At 34.9% G+C, this 15,000-nt stretch overlaps 1 protein-coding gene across 13 annotated transcripts in view; it reads left to right on the top strand.

Moving 5' to 3' along the window:
* LOC124951457 (NGFI-A-binding protein homolog) overlaps positions 1 to 14,393 on the top strand; it is a 21,361-nt gene extending 6,968 nt beyond the window's left edge. For 2 of the 13 annotated variants that reach the window (XM_047499857.1, XM_047499867.1), the window contains 9 exons: positions 8,835 to 8,936; positions 9,045 to 9,182; positions 9,370 to 9,917; positions 10,103 to 10,353; positions 10,713 to 10,821; positions 11,926 to 11,996; positions 12,144 to 12,273; positions 12,322 to 12,399; positions 12,624 to 14,391. In XM_047499857.1, coding sequence (XP_047355813.1) covers positions 8,835 to 8,936; positions 9,045 to 9,182; positions 9,370 to 9,917; positions 10,103 to 10,353; positions 10,713 to 10,821; positions 11,926 to 11,996; positions 12,144 to 12,273; positions 12,322 to 12,399; positions 12,624 to 12,731 — 1,535 coding nt within the window. In that variant the 3' untranslated portion in view covers positions 12,732 to 14,391. Of the gene's footprint in view, positions 1 to 8,834; positions 8,937 to 9,044; positions 9,183 to 9,369; positions 9,918 to 10,102; positions 10,354 to 10,712; positions 10,822 to 11,925; positions 11,997 to 12,143; positions 12,274 to 12,321; positions 12,400 to 12,623 lie in introns of those variants that run through there. The other 11 variants (XM_047499863.1, XM_047499864.1, XM_047499860.1 and 8 more) reach the window with 11 other exon arrangements.
* Positions 14,394 to 15,000: the final 607 nt, after the last annotated feature.

Genomic DNA, 15,000 nt, shown 5'->3' with positions numbered 1-15,000 from the left:
TTTTATTATTATTATTATTATTATTTTTATTATTATTATAAAATATATTATTAGAATACTGAACTATATATGAATATAACTTAAATTAGATAATTTCGTTCGCACGAGAATGCGAATAGGTGTGCGACGTTCTCACAGAACACAAAAAAAAAAAAAAAGGAACAGAGAGAAAAGAATGAGATAGACAACGGAGAGCCATACGCGAATAAATTAAAAGCTCGTCGAGTTACCAACACTACCTTTACATTTTCCCTCTCGTGCTTTTACTTCCGTTCTTGTCGAAAAGAAAAAAAAAAAAAGGAGAAAAAGAAAAAGAAAAAGAAAAAAAAAGAAAGGAAGAGAAAAAGTAGAAGACGTGGAAGAAAACGAAGGAAATAAGAGGGGAGCGTGGGGGAGGGGGGGCGAAATGCTCGTCCTATTTTCTCACCTTTTTTTTCCTTTTTTTTTCTTCTTCTTCTTCTTCTTTGCCCCCTCCCCTTTAGTTTCCCACCCTTCTCTCTAGTATAGTCTTCTTTTTTTTTTTTTTTTTTTTTTTTTTTTATAATGTAAGCGATAATCCCTTGGCGCGATGCAAACGCGAATGGCCCTAGTCTTCGAATTTTGCCGTGCGTGGTACTTCACGGTTACCTGCGCTGGACTTTTTCGAAAGGGTCCATCGGATAGATCGACAAGCCTCTCTCTTTTTTTTCTTTCTCTCCCTCTTTCTCTTTCTCTCGTTCACTCTTACATGTGTCCTATATCTACGTGCACGCATATCGTTAACGTCACGTTCGAGAGGAAAAAAAAAGTCGGAAGGAAACCCTTTCGTAAGAAAAAAACAAAAGGGTTCGCTGGTGCACACATGTATACACATATGCATACACACATATACATATAGATGCATGCGGTATACTCTTTTTCTCTCACATACTAATTCCGTTTTTTTATTTCTTTTTTTTCACTTCTTTCTTTTTTCTTTCTTTTTTTTTTATTAATGGAAGATTCTAATACACGTATGTAAGAGAGTTCGTTCACCTAAATGAGATAGATAAAGAAAAGTCGGGTAGGAAAGGACAGGTGGGCGTAATACTCACATGAAAAGAGAGAGAGGGAGAGAGAGAGAGAGAGAGAGAGAGAGAGAGAGAGATGCGACCCAAGGAGGGACGGTGGATCCTTTCGTTAAAAAAATGACCCTCGCGTTCGCGGGACCTTAACCCTTACGTATGCTACTGATGGAGGAAAAAAGTTGAAACCTCTCTCTCCCTCTTTCTCTCTCTCTCTCTCTCTCTCTCTCTCTTTCTTTCTTTCTTTAGGGTAGGAGTAAAAAAAATTGATTTATTCCTCGAGACACTTGTGGGAAAGGACTTTTTTCGAGACTCTCAATGAAGCCTCGTTAGGCTTATCTTAGTCTCGGTCTCGCGCCGATAAAAATTCAACGTGATCAGAAAGAAAGAAAAGAGAAAAGGGAGAGATAGAGATAGAGAGAAGAAAAGAAAATCTACAAGGAGCCGAAGATCATCGGTATGCGTCGCGTACGAACGATTTGCTGATGAGAAAGAGAATGAGAATGAGAAAGAGAGATAGAGAAAGAGAAAGAGAGAGAGAGAGAGAGAGAGAGAGAGAGATTCCAACTTGTATTTGTTTATTCGATCTCGTCAGGCAGTCGCACGACTTTTTCTTCAAATATGTTTTCGCCAGTCGGCGGCTATCCTTAAATCGACCTCCGAACTCCTTTATTTTCCGTTCCCCGGACAGAGGCAGACTTCATTTCTTCAACTACTACTCTCTCTCTCGCTTATTACGATCCAAGCAAGCTCGTGCTATTTGCACGAGGAAAGACCGAAAGGCGACTCGGATAACTCGTTTTTCTTACGAGTCACCTCCTCGCTATTCCTCTCTTCCTCTTCTCTTCTTATTCTCCTCTTCCCTACTCTTCGCTCCACCCCCTCCTCTTTCTCTTCTCTCCTTTTCGTCTCGTTTTCGGTCCGCGTTCTTGCTTCTCCTTTCGACGAATTCGCCTTTGATACGACGATGAGGACGAGGACGAGGACGAGGACGAGGACGAGGACGAGGACGAGGACGACGAGGACGAGGACGACGAGGACGAGAAGGACGAGAAGAACAAGGACGAGAAGGACGAGGAACGAGCCGCCTCGTTATCCTGCGTGACGTACGCAGGATACGATCGAACTTCGCGTTCAATTAACAAGCACTCATTTGCTCATTTTTTTTTTCATTATTACTTTTCTTTTGGTCTTATTATTTTTCTAAAGTTTTTTTTGTTTTTTTTTTTAATATAGGATTGTAAACGTGCATATAGGTACGTAAGTTAGGTGAGGTACTTACTTTTATTTTTATATTTTTTGTTACGAAGATAGGTTAATTATTTATTAAAGACTTTTTGTCATAGATCCTTCAGTATGTTATTATTATTTTTAGGGATGCAATTTTTTTGTCGTCTCTTTCTTTTCTTTCTTTCTTTTTCTTTTTTTTTTTTTTCTTTTATATATTGGTATGATCGACATTCTTTCATGATTACTTTAATGAATTTATTATAAATATTTTCGGAGTAGAAAAAAATATGAGCTATCTATTGCATATATATTTATGTTAATGTTGCTTCTCACTGTGTCTGCTATATTTTACGAAATATAAAGTAATAATGTTAGATATACTACGTTTTACTTTATGGCAATTAACATATCTATACATTTATATTAATATCTGGTTTAAGATTGAATTGATATGAATATATTTTTTAAATATCTTAATGATACAAATGAATCAATTATATACATGTATATATATATATATATATTTTTTTTTTTTTTTATATAATAAGAATAGTAGTAAACAATATGAGAAATATTATAATCGACAAAATTTTATGATTGAAAAAAATGTCATACAATACAATCTTTATTATTTAATTTGAAATTTCCAAACTTTCAAAGGAGAAAAAAATTTTTCAAAAAAATTACATTCCAATATTTAAATCGTACGATTGCGAAACGTCTTAATACGATAATTTTATATTTAATGTAGGAAATAGAAAACATTCTTAACTGTCTCGTTCAAAGTAGAACATATTATTCTATTACATATCTACATATATATATATATATATATATATATATATATATATATATATATACCCATTATCCGACTCGTCGATTTGCGATTCCAACGGATCGACATTTTTTTCTTAGGATGGCGGAACACGTTTTCCCATAGAGACATTCCGACCATTTTCTATCGTTAGTACGAAATGAGGAGGGGACAGGTATCCAAAAAAAAAAAGGTAGAGCGGGGTGATTCGAGGGGGTACAGTAAAGGTAGGGGTAGGATTTTGGTGGAGGGGTAAACGGATGGGCCGTACCCCTGAGAATTGTGGCACAGGGTAAGGACCAATCTCGGTGTACGAGCAATTTCCAATGGAAGGCGACATTTTTCGTTATTTTTTAAGGGGTCTGAAAGTTTTAACGGTTATAAAATTTCTAGAAATTCAGATCACAATTTAATTTTAAATATTAATGATTAAGGGTGCTTACTTATAAAGAAAAGAAAAGAATAAAAAAATGAAAAAATAAAAAAATAAAATAAAATGAAAAAAGAAAAGAAAAAGAAAATTAAAGTCTGGATTAAGTAGATTTTAGATTCTCTGAGAAAACAACATTTAACAAAGATCTATTAACGAAGGTGACAATTTCGAGAAATTAATTTCTGAACAAGTATATGTATTTTAAATGAACTTTGAGAATTAATTCTGACACGTCTTTTACGAGAAAATTTATTGATCACGTATCGCGTTTATTAAAGCGATATATGAAATTGAAAATTAATATCGAATGGATAATACTATTGCCTATCTACTAAACCGTATTAACGGAGTGCCAGAGAAAAATTTCTCCTACAATTCGGTAAACTCGTTCTCTAGAAGAGGTGTTTTTTTCCCTTTCTTTTTTCTCTTTCTCTTTTTCTTTCTTCTTTTTTCGGAACGGAGGGTGAAGAAGAGAGTACCGAGAACGATGGGCGCTCGATCGGAGGGCTGCAGAATATGGGTGGTAGTGGTGGAGTTCTAGTGGTGGTGGTGATGGTAGTGGTGGTGGTGGTGGTGGTGGTGGTGGTGGTGGTGGTGGCGGTGGTGGTGGTGATGGTGGTGGTAGTAGTAGTGATGTGGTGGTAGTGGTGGTGGTGGTGGTGGTGGTGTTGGTGTTGGTGTTGGTGTTGGTGGTGGTGGTGGTGGTGGTGGAGAGAAGGAAGCGAGATAAAAAAGAGCGCTGACCGTGGTGGTGAAGAGAGAGAGAGAGAGAGAGAGAGAGAAAGAGCGAGAGAGAGAGAGAGAGAGAGAGGGAGAGAGGGAGAGAGGGATGGACGAGAAGAAGAAGAGGGAGGAGAAAGAGGATAGAAAGAGTAGGAGGATGAGGATGAGGAGAAAGAGGGAGGAAAAGGAGGGCCGCGGTGGGAGCGGCGACTCAGTCCATCTGCCCGGTGTTTTGTCCGGACGGTGGGAGAGGTAGGGTGGCAAAAACTCACCTAACCCTTCCTTGATTACAATGCCGGCAAAAAGCGAAATACTAACCGCCGTCGCTTGCCGTTGCCGTTGCCGACGTCGTCGTCGTCGTCGTCGTCGTCGTCGTCGGCATCATCGTCGGCGCCGTCGTCGTCGTCGTCGTCGTCGTCATCGTCGTCGTCGTCGTCGTCGTCGTGGTCGTGGTCGTAGTCGTAGTCGTCATCGTCGTCATCGTCATCATCGTCAACGTCGTCGGCACTGCACTGTGCGAATGCGAGAGAACGGCAGCTCCTAAGAAACTAGACCCGTTTTTGTCTTGTAGCCGAAGGAGAGCGCGAGCCAGAGTGAACGGGTACTCTCGGACAAAGAACTCCTATATGCCACCCTTCGCATTTCTCTATCCGTCTTTCTCTTTCTCTTAAAATAGCTTAACCAGAGGGATATTTCTACGTAATACCAGACACCACCACCAATGATAATCTTATCTAACTTCAAAGCTATCCCTGATGACGACGATGATTCGTTCGATTTTTATCGGTTGTACATATATTTAGATAGATAATGAGAGACAAAATAGAGAGATAGACAGAGAGAAAGAGAGAGAGAGAGAGGGAGAGAGAGAGAGAGAGAGAGAGAGAGAGAATTGAAACGTATATATATATATATATATATATATATATATATATATATATATATATATGAGAAAAAGATAGATATGTATATATACGTATAAGAAATAGAGAGAAAGAGAGAGAAAAGATCGGCGTCGCATTCGAAATTCCAAAGCCGCACGCCAGGAGATCCGAGCGTTCGCTTTCGAAAGAAACGATCCTCTTCTTCTTCTTCTTCTCGAAAAGCGGTCTCGCGAGCGCGTATCGTTCCCAGGGAGGCCAACGGAGGGATCGGCTTTTTCTCGAAGCCTCGTCGGAGGCAGTGCGTGCCTCTCGCGAGCGTTACCGACGACGCTCCTTTATACCTGTCTCACTCTCTCTCTCTCTCTTTCTCTTTCTACCTATGAGAAGAAGAAGAAGAGATGGGAAGAGGGGAATATCGCGCGCGCCTTCTCAAACGACAAAAACGCGACCACCCTGTGCCAAAAAAGTCGTTATGTAAATGCAATGCCCAGGCCTAGCCAGCGAGACTCTCTTCCTCTCGGCGCCCTCTCTGCGCCCTCAGAGAGGAGTACCCTACGAGAAAGAACCTTTTTGAAATACTCGCGATTATCTAGCTACCTAACTACCAAGTCTTTCACGGTATATATAATATACATATATATATATATATATATATATACACATATATACATGTATATACATATACATATATATACGTAGTAGTTTGGTATGTGAACCATGTGACTCGTTACTATTCAATGTTTTTTTTCTTCTCATAATTAGCGAATATAAAATAATATGGATAGAAAATAATTTTTTAGGATATGTGTGTATGTATGTATGTATGTATGCATGCATGTGTGTGTGTATGTATGTGTGTGTAATAACTATCCATGCAATACATGAGATTTATTACTATTCAGTGTTTTTAATAATTAACGAATATGCGAATGAAAAAACATTTTTTGGATAGGTATGCCTATATTTATATGTTATTACCATGTGTACCATATTACTCGTTACTATTCAATGTTCTTGATAATTAACGAGTATTTTTTCTTTCTTTCTTCCTTTTTTTCTTTTCTTTGGCAATTATGCGTGCGTGTATACGCGCTCTCGAATGCGCTTGAAGGATGTTTATTCTTTATAATTTTTAGCAATATTCTTATTGCTTTCTCTCGCTTTTCTTTTCCTATTTCGAATATCGAACTGTAATCAATTGTACATGTGATTGATTTTGTACATACATGAAATAAGGAAATATGTTGTTTGAGATATTAAAAGACGTATGTATTTTGTACATTAGGCTATTTTTTTTAATTACACGAAAGAATTTTTTATTTTTCAAGAATAAATATATTATACTTACTATTTTTTCTGTTTGTCGTTAACAAAAAAAAAAAAAAAAAGAAAAAAAAAATAAATAAATAAATTTTAAATAATTCAAATCTAAGTATCGAAATATCTCAAAATGAAAAATATATTAAAAATAATTCACGATTAGATTACTTTCATAATTATCTGGCACATATATATATTTATCAATTCATACGTGTACGGTACATGTGTATGTTTTTTTTGAGGAAGGCTTTAAAAAGATCAAATTAATTACGTTGTCATATTTATTATCGTTGCTTTATAATTTTAGTGATGCGCACGGAATAGAAAAAAAAACACACACACATGATGCTTAATCGTTAGTTTAGAAATAGAAGTTTTAATACATAGTCGCAGCATAACAAGCAAAAATGACAGGCAAAATGAAACATAGAGTTATACATGTATCATTATTTTGAAATATATATATATATATATATATATATAGTATAGTCATACAGAATTTATCGTGCAGTGGTAAAAAAAAAAGAAAAAAAAAAGAAAAGAATCAAAGAGAAAAAGAAAGAAAGGAAAAGAAATAAAGTAAAGATATTTGAAAGGATGAAGTCAAGTGGGTGACTCGTTTAAAATGTATCGACGATTTGTCCAATTTGTGGTCGACCGAACGATGAACACACTTTTATCGGATAATAAATAATACATAAGACGGTCCTCTACGAGTAGCATTATATAATCTCGTAGAGGAGACCTTCCTTTACGAAGAATAAGGAGAAGAAAAAGGAAAGGGTTAACCATTTCCAATACCTATGTCAGTTCAATCTTTAAATCGTATCCAGATTCTTATTTACAATATCTTGGCTCAACTTAATTGATTAATATATGTTTTCATTAAAAATGTCATTGTTAAAAAAATATTAATATTAAATTAATTTATTAAATTAATTTTCTCCGCCAATCGTTAAGTACTTTTTAAAATATTCATTCAAATTTAATATCAATATTATTATATTATAAAACCAATGGAAATCTTTATCGTTTAATAGAATTGATAATTATTTCCTATATTATTATAAATATTACGGAATTTATTACAATAAATCCAATTGATATAATTTAATTCGTAATAAATACGACATATTATAATAAAAAATGTTAAATTTTATCATTAACCCGTAACTACTGGAATTAATTAAGAAGTTAAATAACTTTGCTTATAATCATGAATTTTATTATAAATAAAATTACATTTTTATTTATAATTCAATATCCAATAAATACAATATGTGATATTTTATAATCATATATCTTTCATTCCGAAATATTTACGTGGATCTTAGTGTTGCGTATAAAAAAAAGAAAAAGAAAAAAAAAATAATAATAATAATAATAATTTCCAACTAATTTCGAAGAAAAGCCTGTCTAATAAAAATAATTAGAAATGATTAAACGTAATAGTAAGAAGAAAAAAAAAAAAATAGTAAATATCAAAGATGATTAATCTTAGAGGGTTAACGAGGATTGCACCCTCGCTCAGTATCTCTTTCTCTTTCTCTCTCTTATTAATTTGGTCGAAGCAATGCGGTGCGGTGCGGAGCGGTGCAATGCGGTGCGGTGCGTTCACGCGTCAGAAAAATCTCGCGGAACGAGTCACCACCCCGCGCGCACCAATGCCTGTGAACTCGCTCTTTCTCTCTCTCTCCCCTTCTCTCTCTATCTCTCTCTCTCTCTCTCTCCTTCTTTCTTTCTTTCTTTCTCCCTTACTCGCTTGCCTAGGTCCCAACGACGTATAAGCGTGAGACCGGCGGGCCCGGCCTCTCGTAATAAGACCGTCGGCCAGTTTTTTCGGGTCTCCCCTTTGCTTCCCCTTTCGTCCCGTGTCCCTCTTCGGGCCCCTACGTTTGCTCCCGGTATTAATTTATACGCCGTACGTGTGTGCACGCGGCTTTTTCTCGCGATTCCACGAAATTTGCAAGAAACTAGTCCCGAGTCCCGAAGAACCCAACGAGATCGGGGGAATCTTCGATCTTCTTTCGGCTCGAGATCGTACGATCTTCTGTACTGATTTAATATCATCTTTTTTTTCTATTTTTTCTTCTATTTCTTCTTCCTTTTATTCTTCTTCTTCTTGTTCTTCCTCCTCTTCCTCTTCTTCTTTCTTCTTTCTTCTTCTTTTTCTCCTTCTTCTTTTTCTTCTTCTTCTTCTTCTTCTTCTTCTTTACAATTCCTTCGTGGAATATTAATTGTCTTGATTAATCACGTGATCACAGGTTAATTAGAAGAACTTGACATTGACCATTATACCCGAGGGACTCCTTATTGCAAGGATTTTTTTTCCTTTTTCTTTTTATTTTTCTTTCTATTCTTCCTTATCGATCATCTCGTATTTTCAGTCGTACAAACGTCAGTGCCACAAAACGAAGCAGAATTGCAGTTGTACCGGGTGATGCAACGGGCCTCGTTACTCGGCTATTATGATACTCTATTGGAAATGGGTAGGTAGGAGAGTTTATATATCGTAGGAGATGATATACATTCTTTTTTGTTTTCTTTCTTTTTTTTTTGTTCCATCGATAAAGTTTTCTATTGTCGTAATGTAATAGGAGGGGACGACGTGCAGCAATTGTGCGATGCCGGTGAGGAAGAGTTTCTTGAAATTATGGCATTGGTCGGCATGGCCAGCAAGCCTCTTCATGTACGAAGACTTCAGAAGGCCCTTCAGGAGTGGCTCACCAATCCCTGTAAAGTATCGTCTCTTTCTTTATCTGTCTCTTCTCTTTTTCTTTGTTTTTTCCTTTTCTTTTTTTTTTTTCTGTCATATTTCTTTTTCTTTCATTTCTCTAGACGACTGAAATAAATTTATTTATTTTTTATTTGCAATTGCAAAATAAATTGTAATTATTCCTATAAGAATCGTTCATCTTTTAGCGCTCTTTCAAACACCAGTCGTACCAACAAGTGGGACATGTAAAAATCCACCACCGGTCGTTGGTTTTCCTTGTGCCAGTCCTCGAGCACAAGTGCAAGTATCACAAGTGCCACAAGTACCACAAGTCGCTGTTTTCTCGACGACAGCATCGACGACGGTTACGACTACGTCTACGATGCTTCCTTGTCGAAGCGTTAGTCCTATCGTTTCGGTGACAAGCGTAGCTGCCTCGGCTGGTTCTACGACATATAGACAAACTCCAAGTCCTGGTTCCTCTGTAGTACCAGTTGCAGCGTCCTACGTGCCACCAACTTCTCACAGTCCCGGTGTACTTCAAGTTGGCACCTGCGAGTCCTCTTGTGGTAGTGGAACTACACCCAGTCCGAGTGGTACCGGTGCTCCTGCTAGTCCCACTCAACTCACCCCTACGCTTCTCCATTCACAAATACAACGGCTTGCCGAAGCTGCTGAAAGACTTGCTGCTACGATCAGACCGGTCGATCCTAAGCCTCATAATGTTAAAAAGAAATTTTGTAAAAATCTCGAAGTGAGTATATTTTGTGAAGATATTAATATTTTCCTTTTATTTTCAGGATCTTTTTCCTCTTTTTTTTTTTTTTTTCTTTTTTTTTTTTTTGGACCTTTTTTTCTCCTAATCTTTTCCATTTATATGTCAAGTAACGAGTTTATGTATCAATTATTTAATAATAATATTACATTCGACCTTGCCAGCTGGTCATGGCCATGCCCGACAATGATCCCCGAAGAATGGAAGAGATCAGAAAGTATGCCGCAATTTACGGTAGGTTCGACTGTAAAAGAAAACCAGAGAAACCGCTGACGCTCCACGAGATCTGTGTAAACGAGGCCGCTGCACAGATATGTAGGTTTGTCCCGGCTCTTCTGACCAGGAGGGATGAACTATTTCCATTAGCACGTCGAGTTGTTCGGGATTCTGGGTATCATTACGTGAAAAGTCAATAGTGAGTTTCAATTAAGAATTAAGAGATCCATTAAAAATCTTCAGTTCTCCTTTTTTTCTTTCTTTCTTTTTTTTTTTTTTTTTTTTTTTTTTTTTTTTTTTTTATTCGAGACTCCAAATAAACATCCAAAGAAATATTGTTTTAAGATCCTTGATTAAGGAATTTGGGCAAATTTGATTTTTTCATTCAAAGTTATATTTATTAAATAAAATTTCGAATAAATATAGAAAATGTAATTAAAAAAGAAATTTATTGTGAGAAAAATTGAATTCTCGTATATTTTTCCTTTTGTTAGAAAGTCTTCATTTACTTTGACCTTCACTATTTTTTTTTTCTTTTTTTTTTCTTTTTTTTTACAGTCTGTCAATGTCCTCGTCAAGGCAACGAGAAAACGGCGAGGAGAACGAGCTCGAGCGAGGAAAACGAAGAAAGCTCGAACTCGAGGGTGAGGCCGAGGACGCGATGCAGGTTAGCTCGGCCCATCCAAAAAAATAAATCATGCTAATCCTTCCTGGCTGACCTGCCATGTTCGCATAGTCGCGCGTTAACTACTACTAACAGTACATTCAGCACGTACACCAAACACGCACACGCAGCACCCACTACTCCTCGTCTCGCGCCATTTAACCATCCTGCTTTCGCTAACGCGAGATACGGATGGAAAAGGTCAAGTATATATGTAGTCGTTGCGAAGCATGTCTGCATGTAAATTAGTATGTCCTTTAATATCTGCACGCTTTCAATGCTTTCGCACTTCTTCCTTTACAATTAAAGTTACTAATTCTTTTTTCCTTCTTTTTCTTTTTTTTCCTTTTTTTTTTTTTTGTCTTTTCTTTTCCCAAACGAAAAAAATCATCGTAAATGTTTTGAATGTTACAATTATATAGTTTGATTTAATGTTTTCTAAAATTGAAGAGTTGATTTGTATCAATTTTGTTTGTGTTTAAAGAGAAAAAAAAAAGAAAAAAACAAAAGAATTGTCTTCCTTCATTTTTGTTTTAAATTATCGACATCGAAAATGGCGCCATCTGTGCCATTTCATAGCGCCATTTTTTTTTGGTTCTTCTTGACTTTACATTTTCTTTTCGATACGACTGATTTTTAATTTTTTTTAAACAAAAATACTTCGATTCAGTAAAAATCATTAAAAATACAATTTCACAAGTTATTGATAAGTATTATTGGCTTGAAAAGCATTGATTTTATCTATACTAATAATAAAACTTTTTATACGATTAACGATTGGTGCTGGTTTTAGCTGTTTTTCTTTCTTTTTTTTTTTTTTTTTTTTTTTTTTTTGGCATGTAACAAGCTGAGTAAAAAAAAAAGAAGTGACTTGTTCTTTGTTCACCAATCGCGACTCGCTCAGATTCTACGCTACTCGCCTGGTTTCTCAGCGAGTCGCATTGTCTTTTTATCTTTTTTTTTTTTGGTTCTTTTTCTTTTCTTTTTTTTTTGTGTTCTCATCAATATCAGTTATATTCGAAAATGCATATTCAAAACGAAATCAATTTGTTCTTTTTCATTCTTCTTCGTTGCGCTTTTACCGTCTACAGCAGTTCTGTTTTTCAGGAAGAATTGGATCTTCGATGTTCCGTCACCGACATTAATAATACTGGGATTAGGAGACATGGCTCGTCGAGGTGATTACTTTCGATGCTCATATTATATGATTATTACCTTGTTATTATTTTGAATATGATATTAAAAAAATAAGATAAAGATGGTATATTATGTAACCATAATATACTGTTACTATATAACAAATACGAGTACGCATTGATGTTCAGATATTCGCAATGTTCCAGTCCAGTTTGGAGGAAGAAGAATAACAACGGAGTATTCGGTAGTAACGTCGAGGAAATCAGCGATTCGGACAGTCAATTTTCTTTTTCGAATGAGGAATCATCGTCCATGCATGTGAGTCAATTTATTCGATAGGTATAATATTTTTAAATCGACTGACAGTCCTTTCGTATCGTTTTTCAGGATACCATCGACGCCGAAACGGAAAATACGGACAAGGAAAATGATTTCAATTTAAAAGTAATATAACATCTTAACAATTTCAAATATCCTTCTTTCTTTTTTTCTTTTTTTTTTTTTGATTGTTTTATTATTATTATTATTATTATTATTATTATTATTATTATTATTATTATTATTATTATTATTATTATTATTATTATTATTTTTAATCTTTACGTTGCGATCGTTCATGTGTAAATAATTTTTTATTAATTTAACTTGAATGAAATTAATACGTTTAGGTAATAGCATCTCGCGGTGATAACATAATCGCCGTTGCAAATCCTGCCTTGATGGAATGCGGTCATCCAATAAAGGAAGAACCTGCGGAGGAGAAGCCTACGCTGTGATATTACTATAACTCCGCAATGATACTGATCAAAGTAAATCATGTTTTTATCATGATTACTTCTTCCTATTGCTCTCCCGATCACTCGAACGTCGTCGTCGTCGTCGTCGTCGTAGTTTTATTCGGTATAATGATTTTTGTGATTGTCATTGCCATTATAGTCGATGATATTATGTATTATAATATAACAGATCTTGCAGATTGCTTAATGCAAAACAATATTTCTTCCAATTAGTCAAAATCGAATATTTACGATTGAGTGACGTGCGAGACGAAGAATGTCGCTTGTTATCTAGTTCTAGTTTAAATCCATATAGTTAATACTCGCATCGTATTATGGCATTTTTAGAAATTTATAGACTGTGAACTAACGTATCGGCGTACGTATGATAGAAAGAAAGAGAGAGAGAGAGAGAGAGAGAGAGAGAGAGAGAGAGAGAGAGAGATAGAGTGAGAGAGAGAGAGAGATAGAGTGAGAGAGAGAGAGAGAGAGAAAGAGAGAGAGAGAGAGAGAGAGAGAGAGAGAATTGTAAATACAAAAGACATTGTCATTTTATTCGTATTAGCGTCTAATGTCATTTATTTCCTCTTCTAACGTGCTATTTTGAATTTCTTCATCGAAGATTCAAATTTTATTTCCCAAACGAATTTGCATTTCAAATTTGTTGTTGTTTATTGTAATCGTAAAAAGTGATGTGATGATGACTGATAAATATATATATATGCATCTATGTATATATGTATATATATATATATATATATATATATATATATATATCAATTTACGAACCTTTTTTATTTACTATCTATCTTACTCACCGATAAATCAATGAAATTCTCTGAAATATGTCTTCCTGTACATATTTCGTGGCTCGTCAATGATTTATCTCCTCCGACGTATTGAAATTCATCGATGTATCACTTTTTCCTTCTTCTTCTTTTTTTTTTTTTTTTTCTTATTTATAACTACACAATGATTAGTCAATGAAACCTTTAGTCACATTGACTATACTGACACATTGACTGTATCAGTAAATATCATAGGAAAAAAATTTCCATCGAGCGATGATTTTCTCGTATAGACATCGTCGATCTGACAGACATTGGATAAATTTTCAAAGAAACAAATTGATAAATTCGATGATCTTTGAAAAAATCAATTGTATGTGCGAGATGATCAAAGACGTCGATCTAATTTTGATCAGACGCATTGTGAACAAATTGTGATGTGTTTTTCATGTATCAGTTTTTTCCTTCTTTCTCTTTTTTTCATTCTTTTTTTCTTTTTTCTTTTTTTTAATTTAGAAAGTAAATAAAAATTGTGAAGTTGATTCAACGAAACGAGGTGTGAAATTTTTCATAATTAAATCAATCTTATGTCGCGATGATTAATATCACGTTTCGATAGACTCCGTCTCTGATATATTATTTATTTATTTAATGGATTTTATCGCAGTATACGCTTTTAAATCACATACTTCTTCTTCCATAAATTAATCACAAGTAGTCGATACCTATAGTCTATGGGTATAAGTAGGTAAGTTACTTTTCCGCAATATTGACTCTATATACTATTCCGAATGACTAAAAGAGTTTGTATATCTACAAATATATTATAATTTTATATTAATATGCACACACATACACACACACACACACACACACACACACACACACAGACACAGAGAGAGACTCGTAACACGCACTCGCACACGCACAAACGCACATATACGCACACGCATGTATATATACGTATATATATATATATATACATATACATATATGTATTTATATATACATATATACATATATACATATATATACATTTATATATATGCACACATTTTAATATTTTCTTATTTCTTTTCTTTTTTCCTTTCTTTCCTTCTTTCTTTCTTTCTTTCTTTTTTTTCTTTTTTTTTTTTTTTTTTTAAATACGCTATATAAACGTTTTGTTTTCTTACGGGATTTGACAAATTCTTATTGTTTATTTGAAGTTCGAAAGTCATGAGAAAAGTTCGGAAAAGTTTCTTCGAGAGAAAAAAATTGTTTTTATTCTTTTTTTTTGGTTTTTGTTGTCTTTTTTTTTTTTTTTTTTTTTTTTCGTTTATTCTTTTTCTTTGCTTTTTTTTTTTTTTCTTTTTCAAAGGAGTTATGTGTGGTAGGGATCTAGAATTGATTATATTGATCGGTTAAAAGTAGATTTACTTGATTTGACACATATGATTGAGGTTTTCGAGCAAGTATTTTTCGCTGCTTAGCTCGCATCT

The sequence above is a fragment of the Vespa velutina genome, chromosome 9, assembly GCF_912470025.1.
Source record: "Vespa velutina chromosome 9, iVesVel2.1, whole genome shotgun sequence".
NCBI classification, from domain to species: Eukaryota; Metazoa; Arthropoda; class Insecta; order Hymenoptera; family Vespidae; genus Vespa; species Vespa velutina.
Note: the sequence above shows the minus strand (reverse complement) of the source record. Positions and strands in the feature narration are given on the sequence as shown.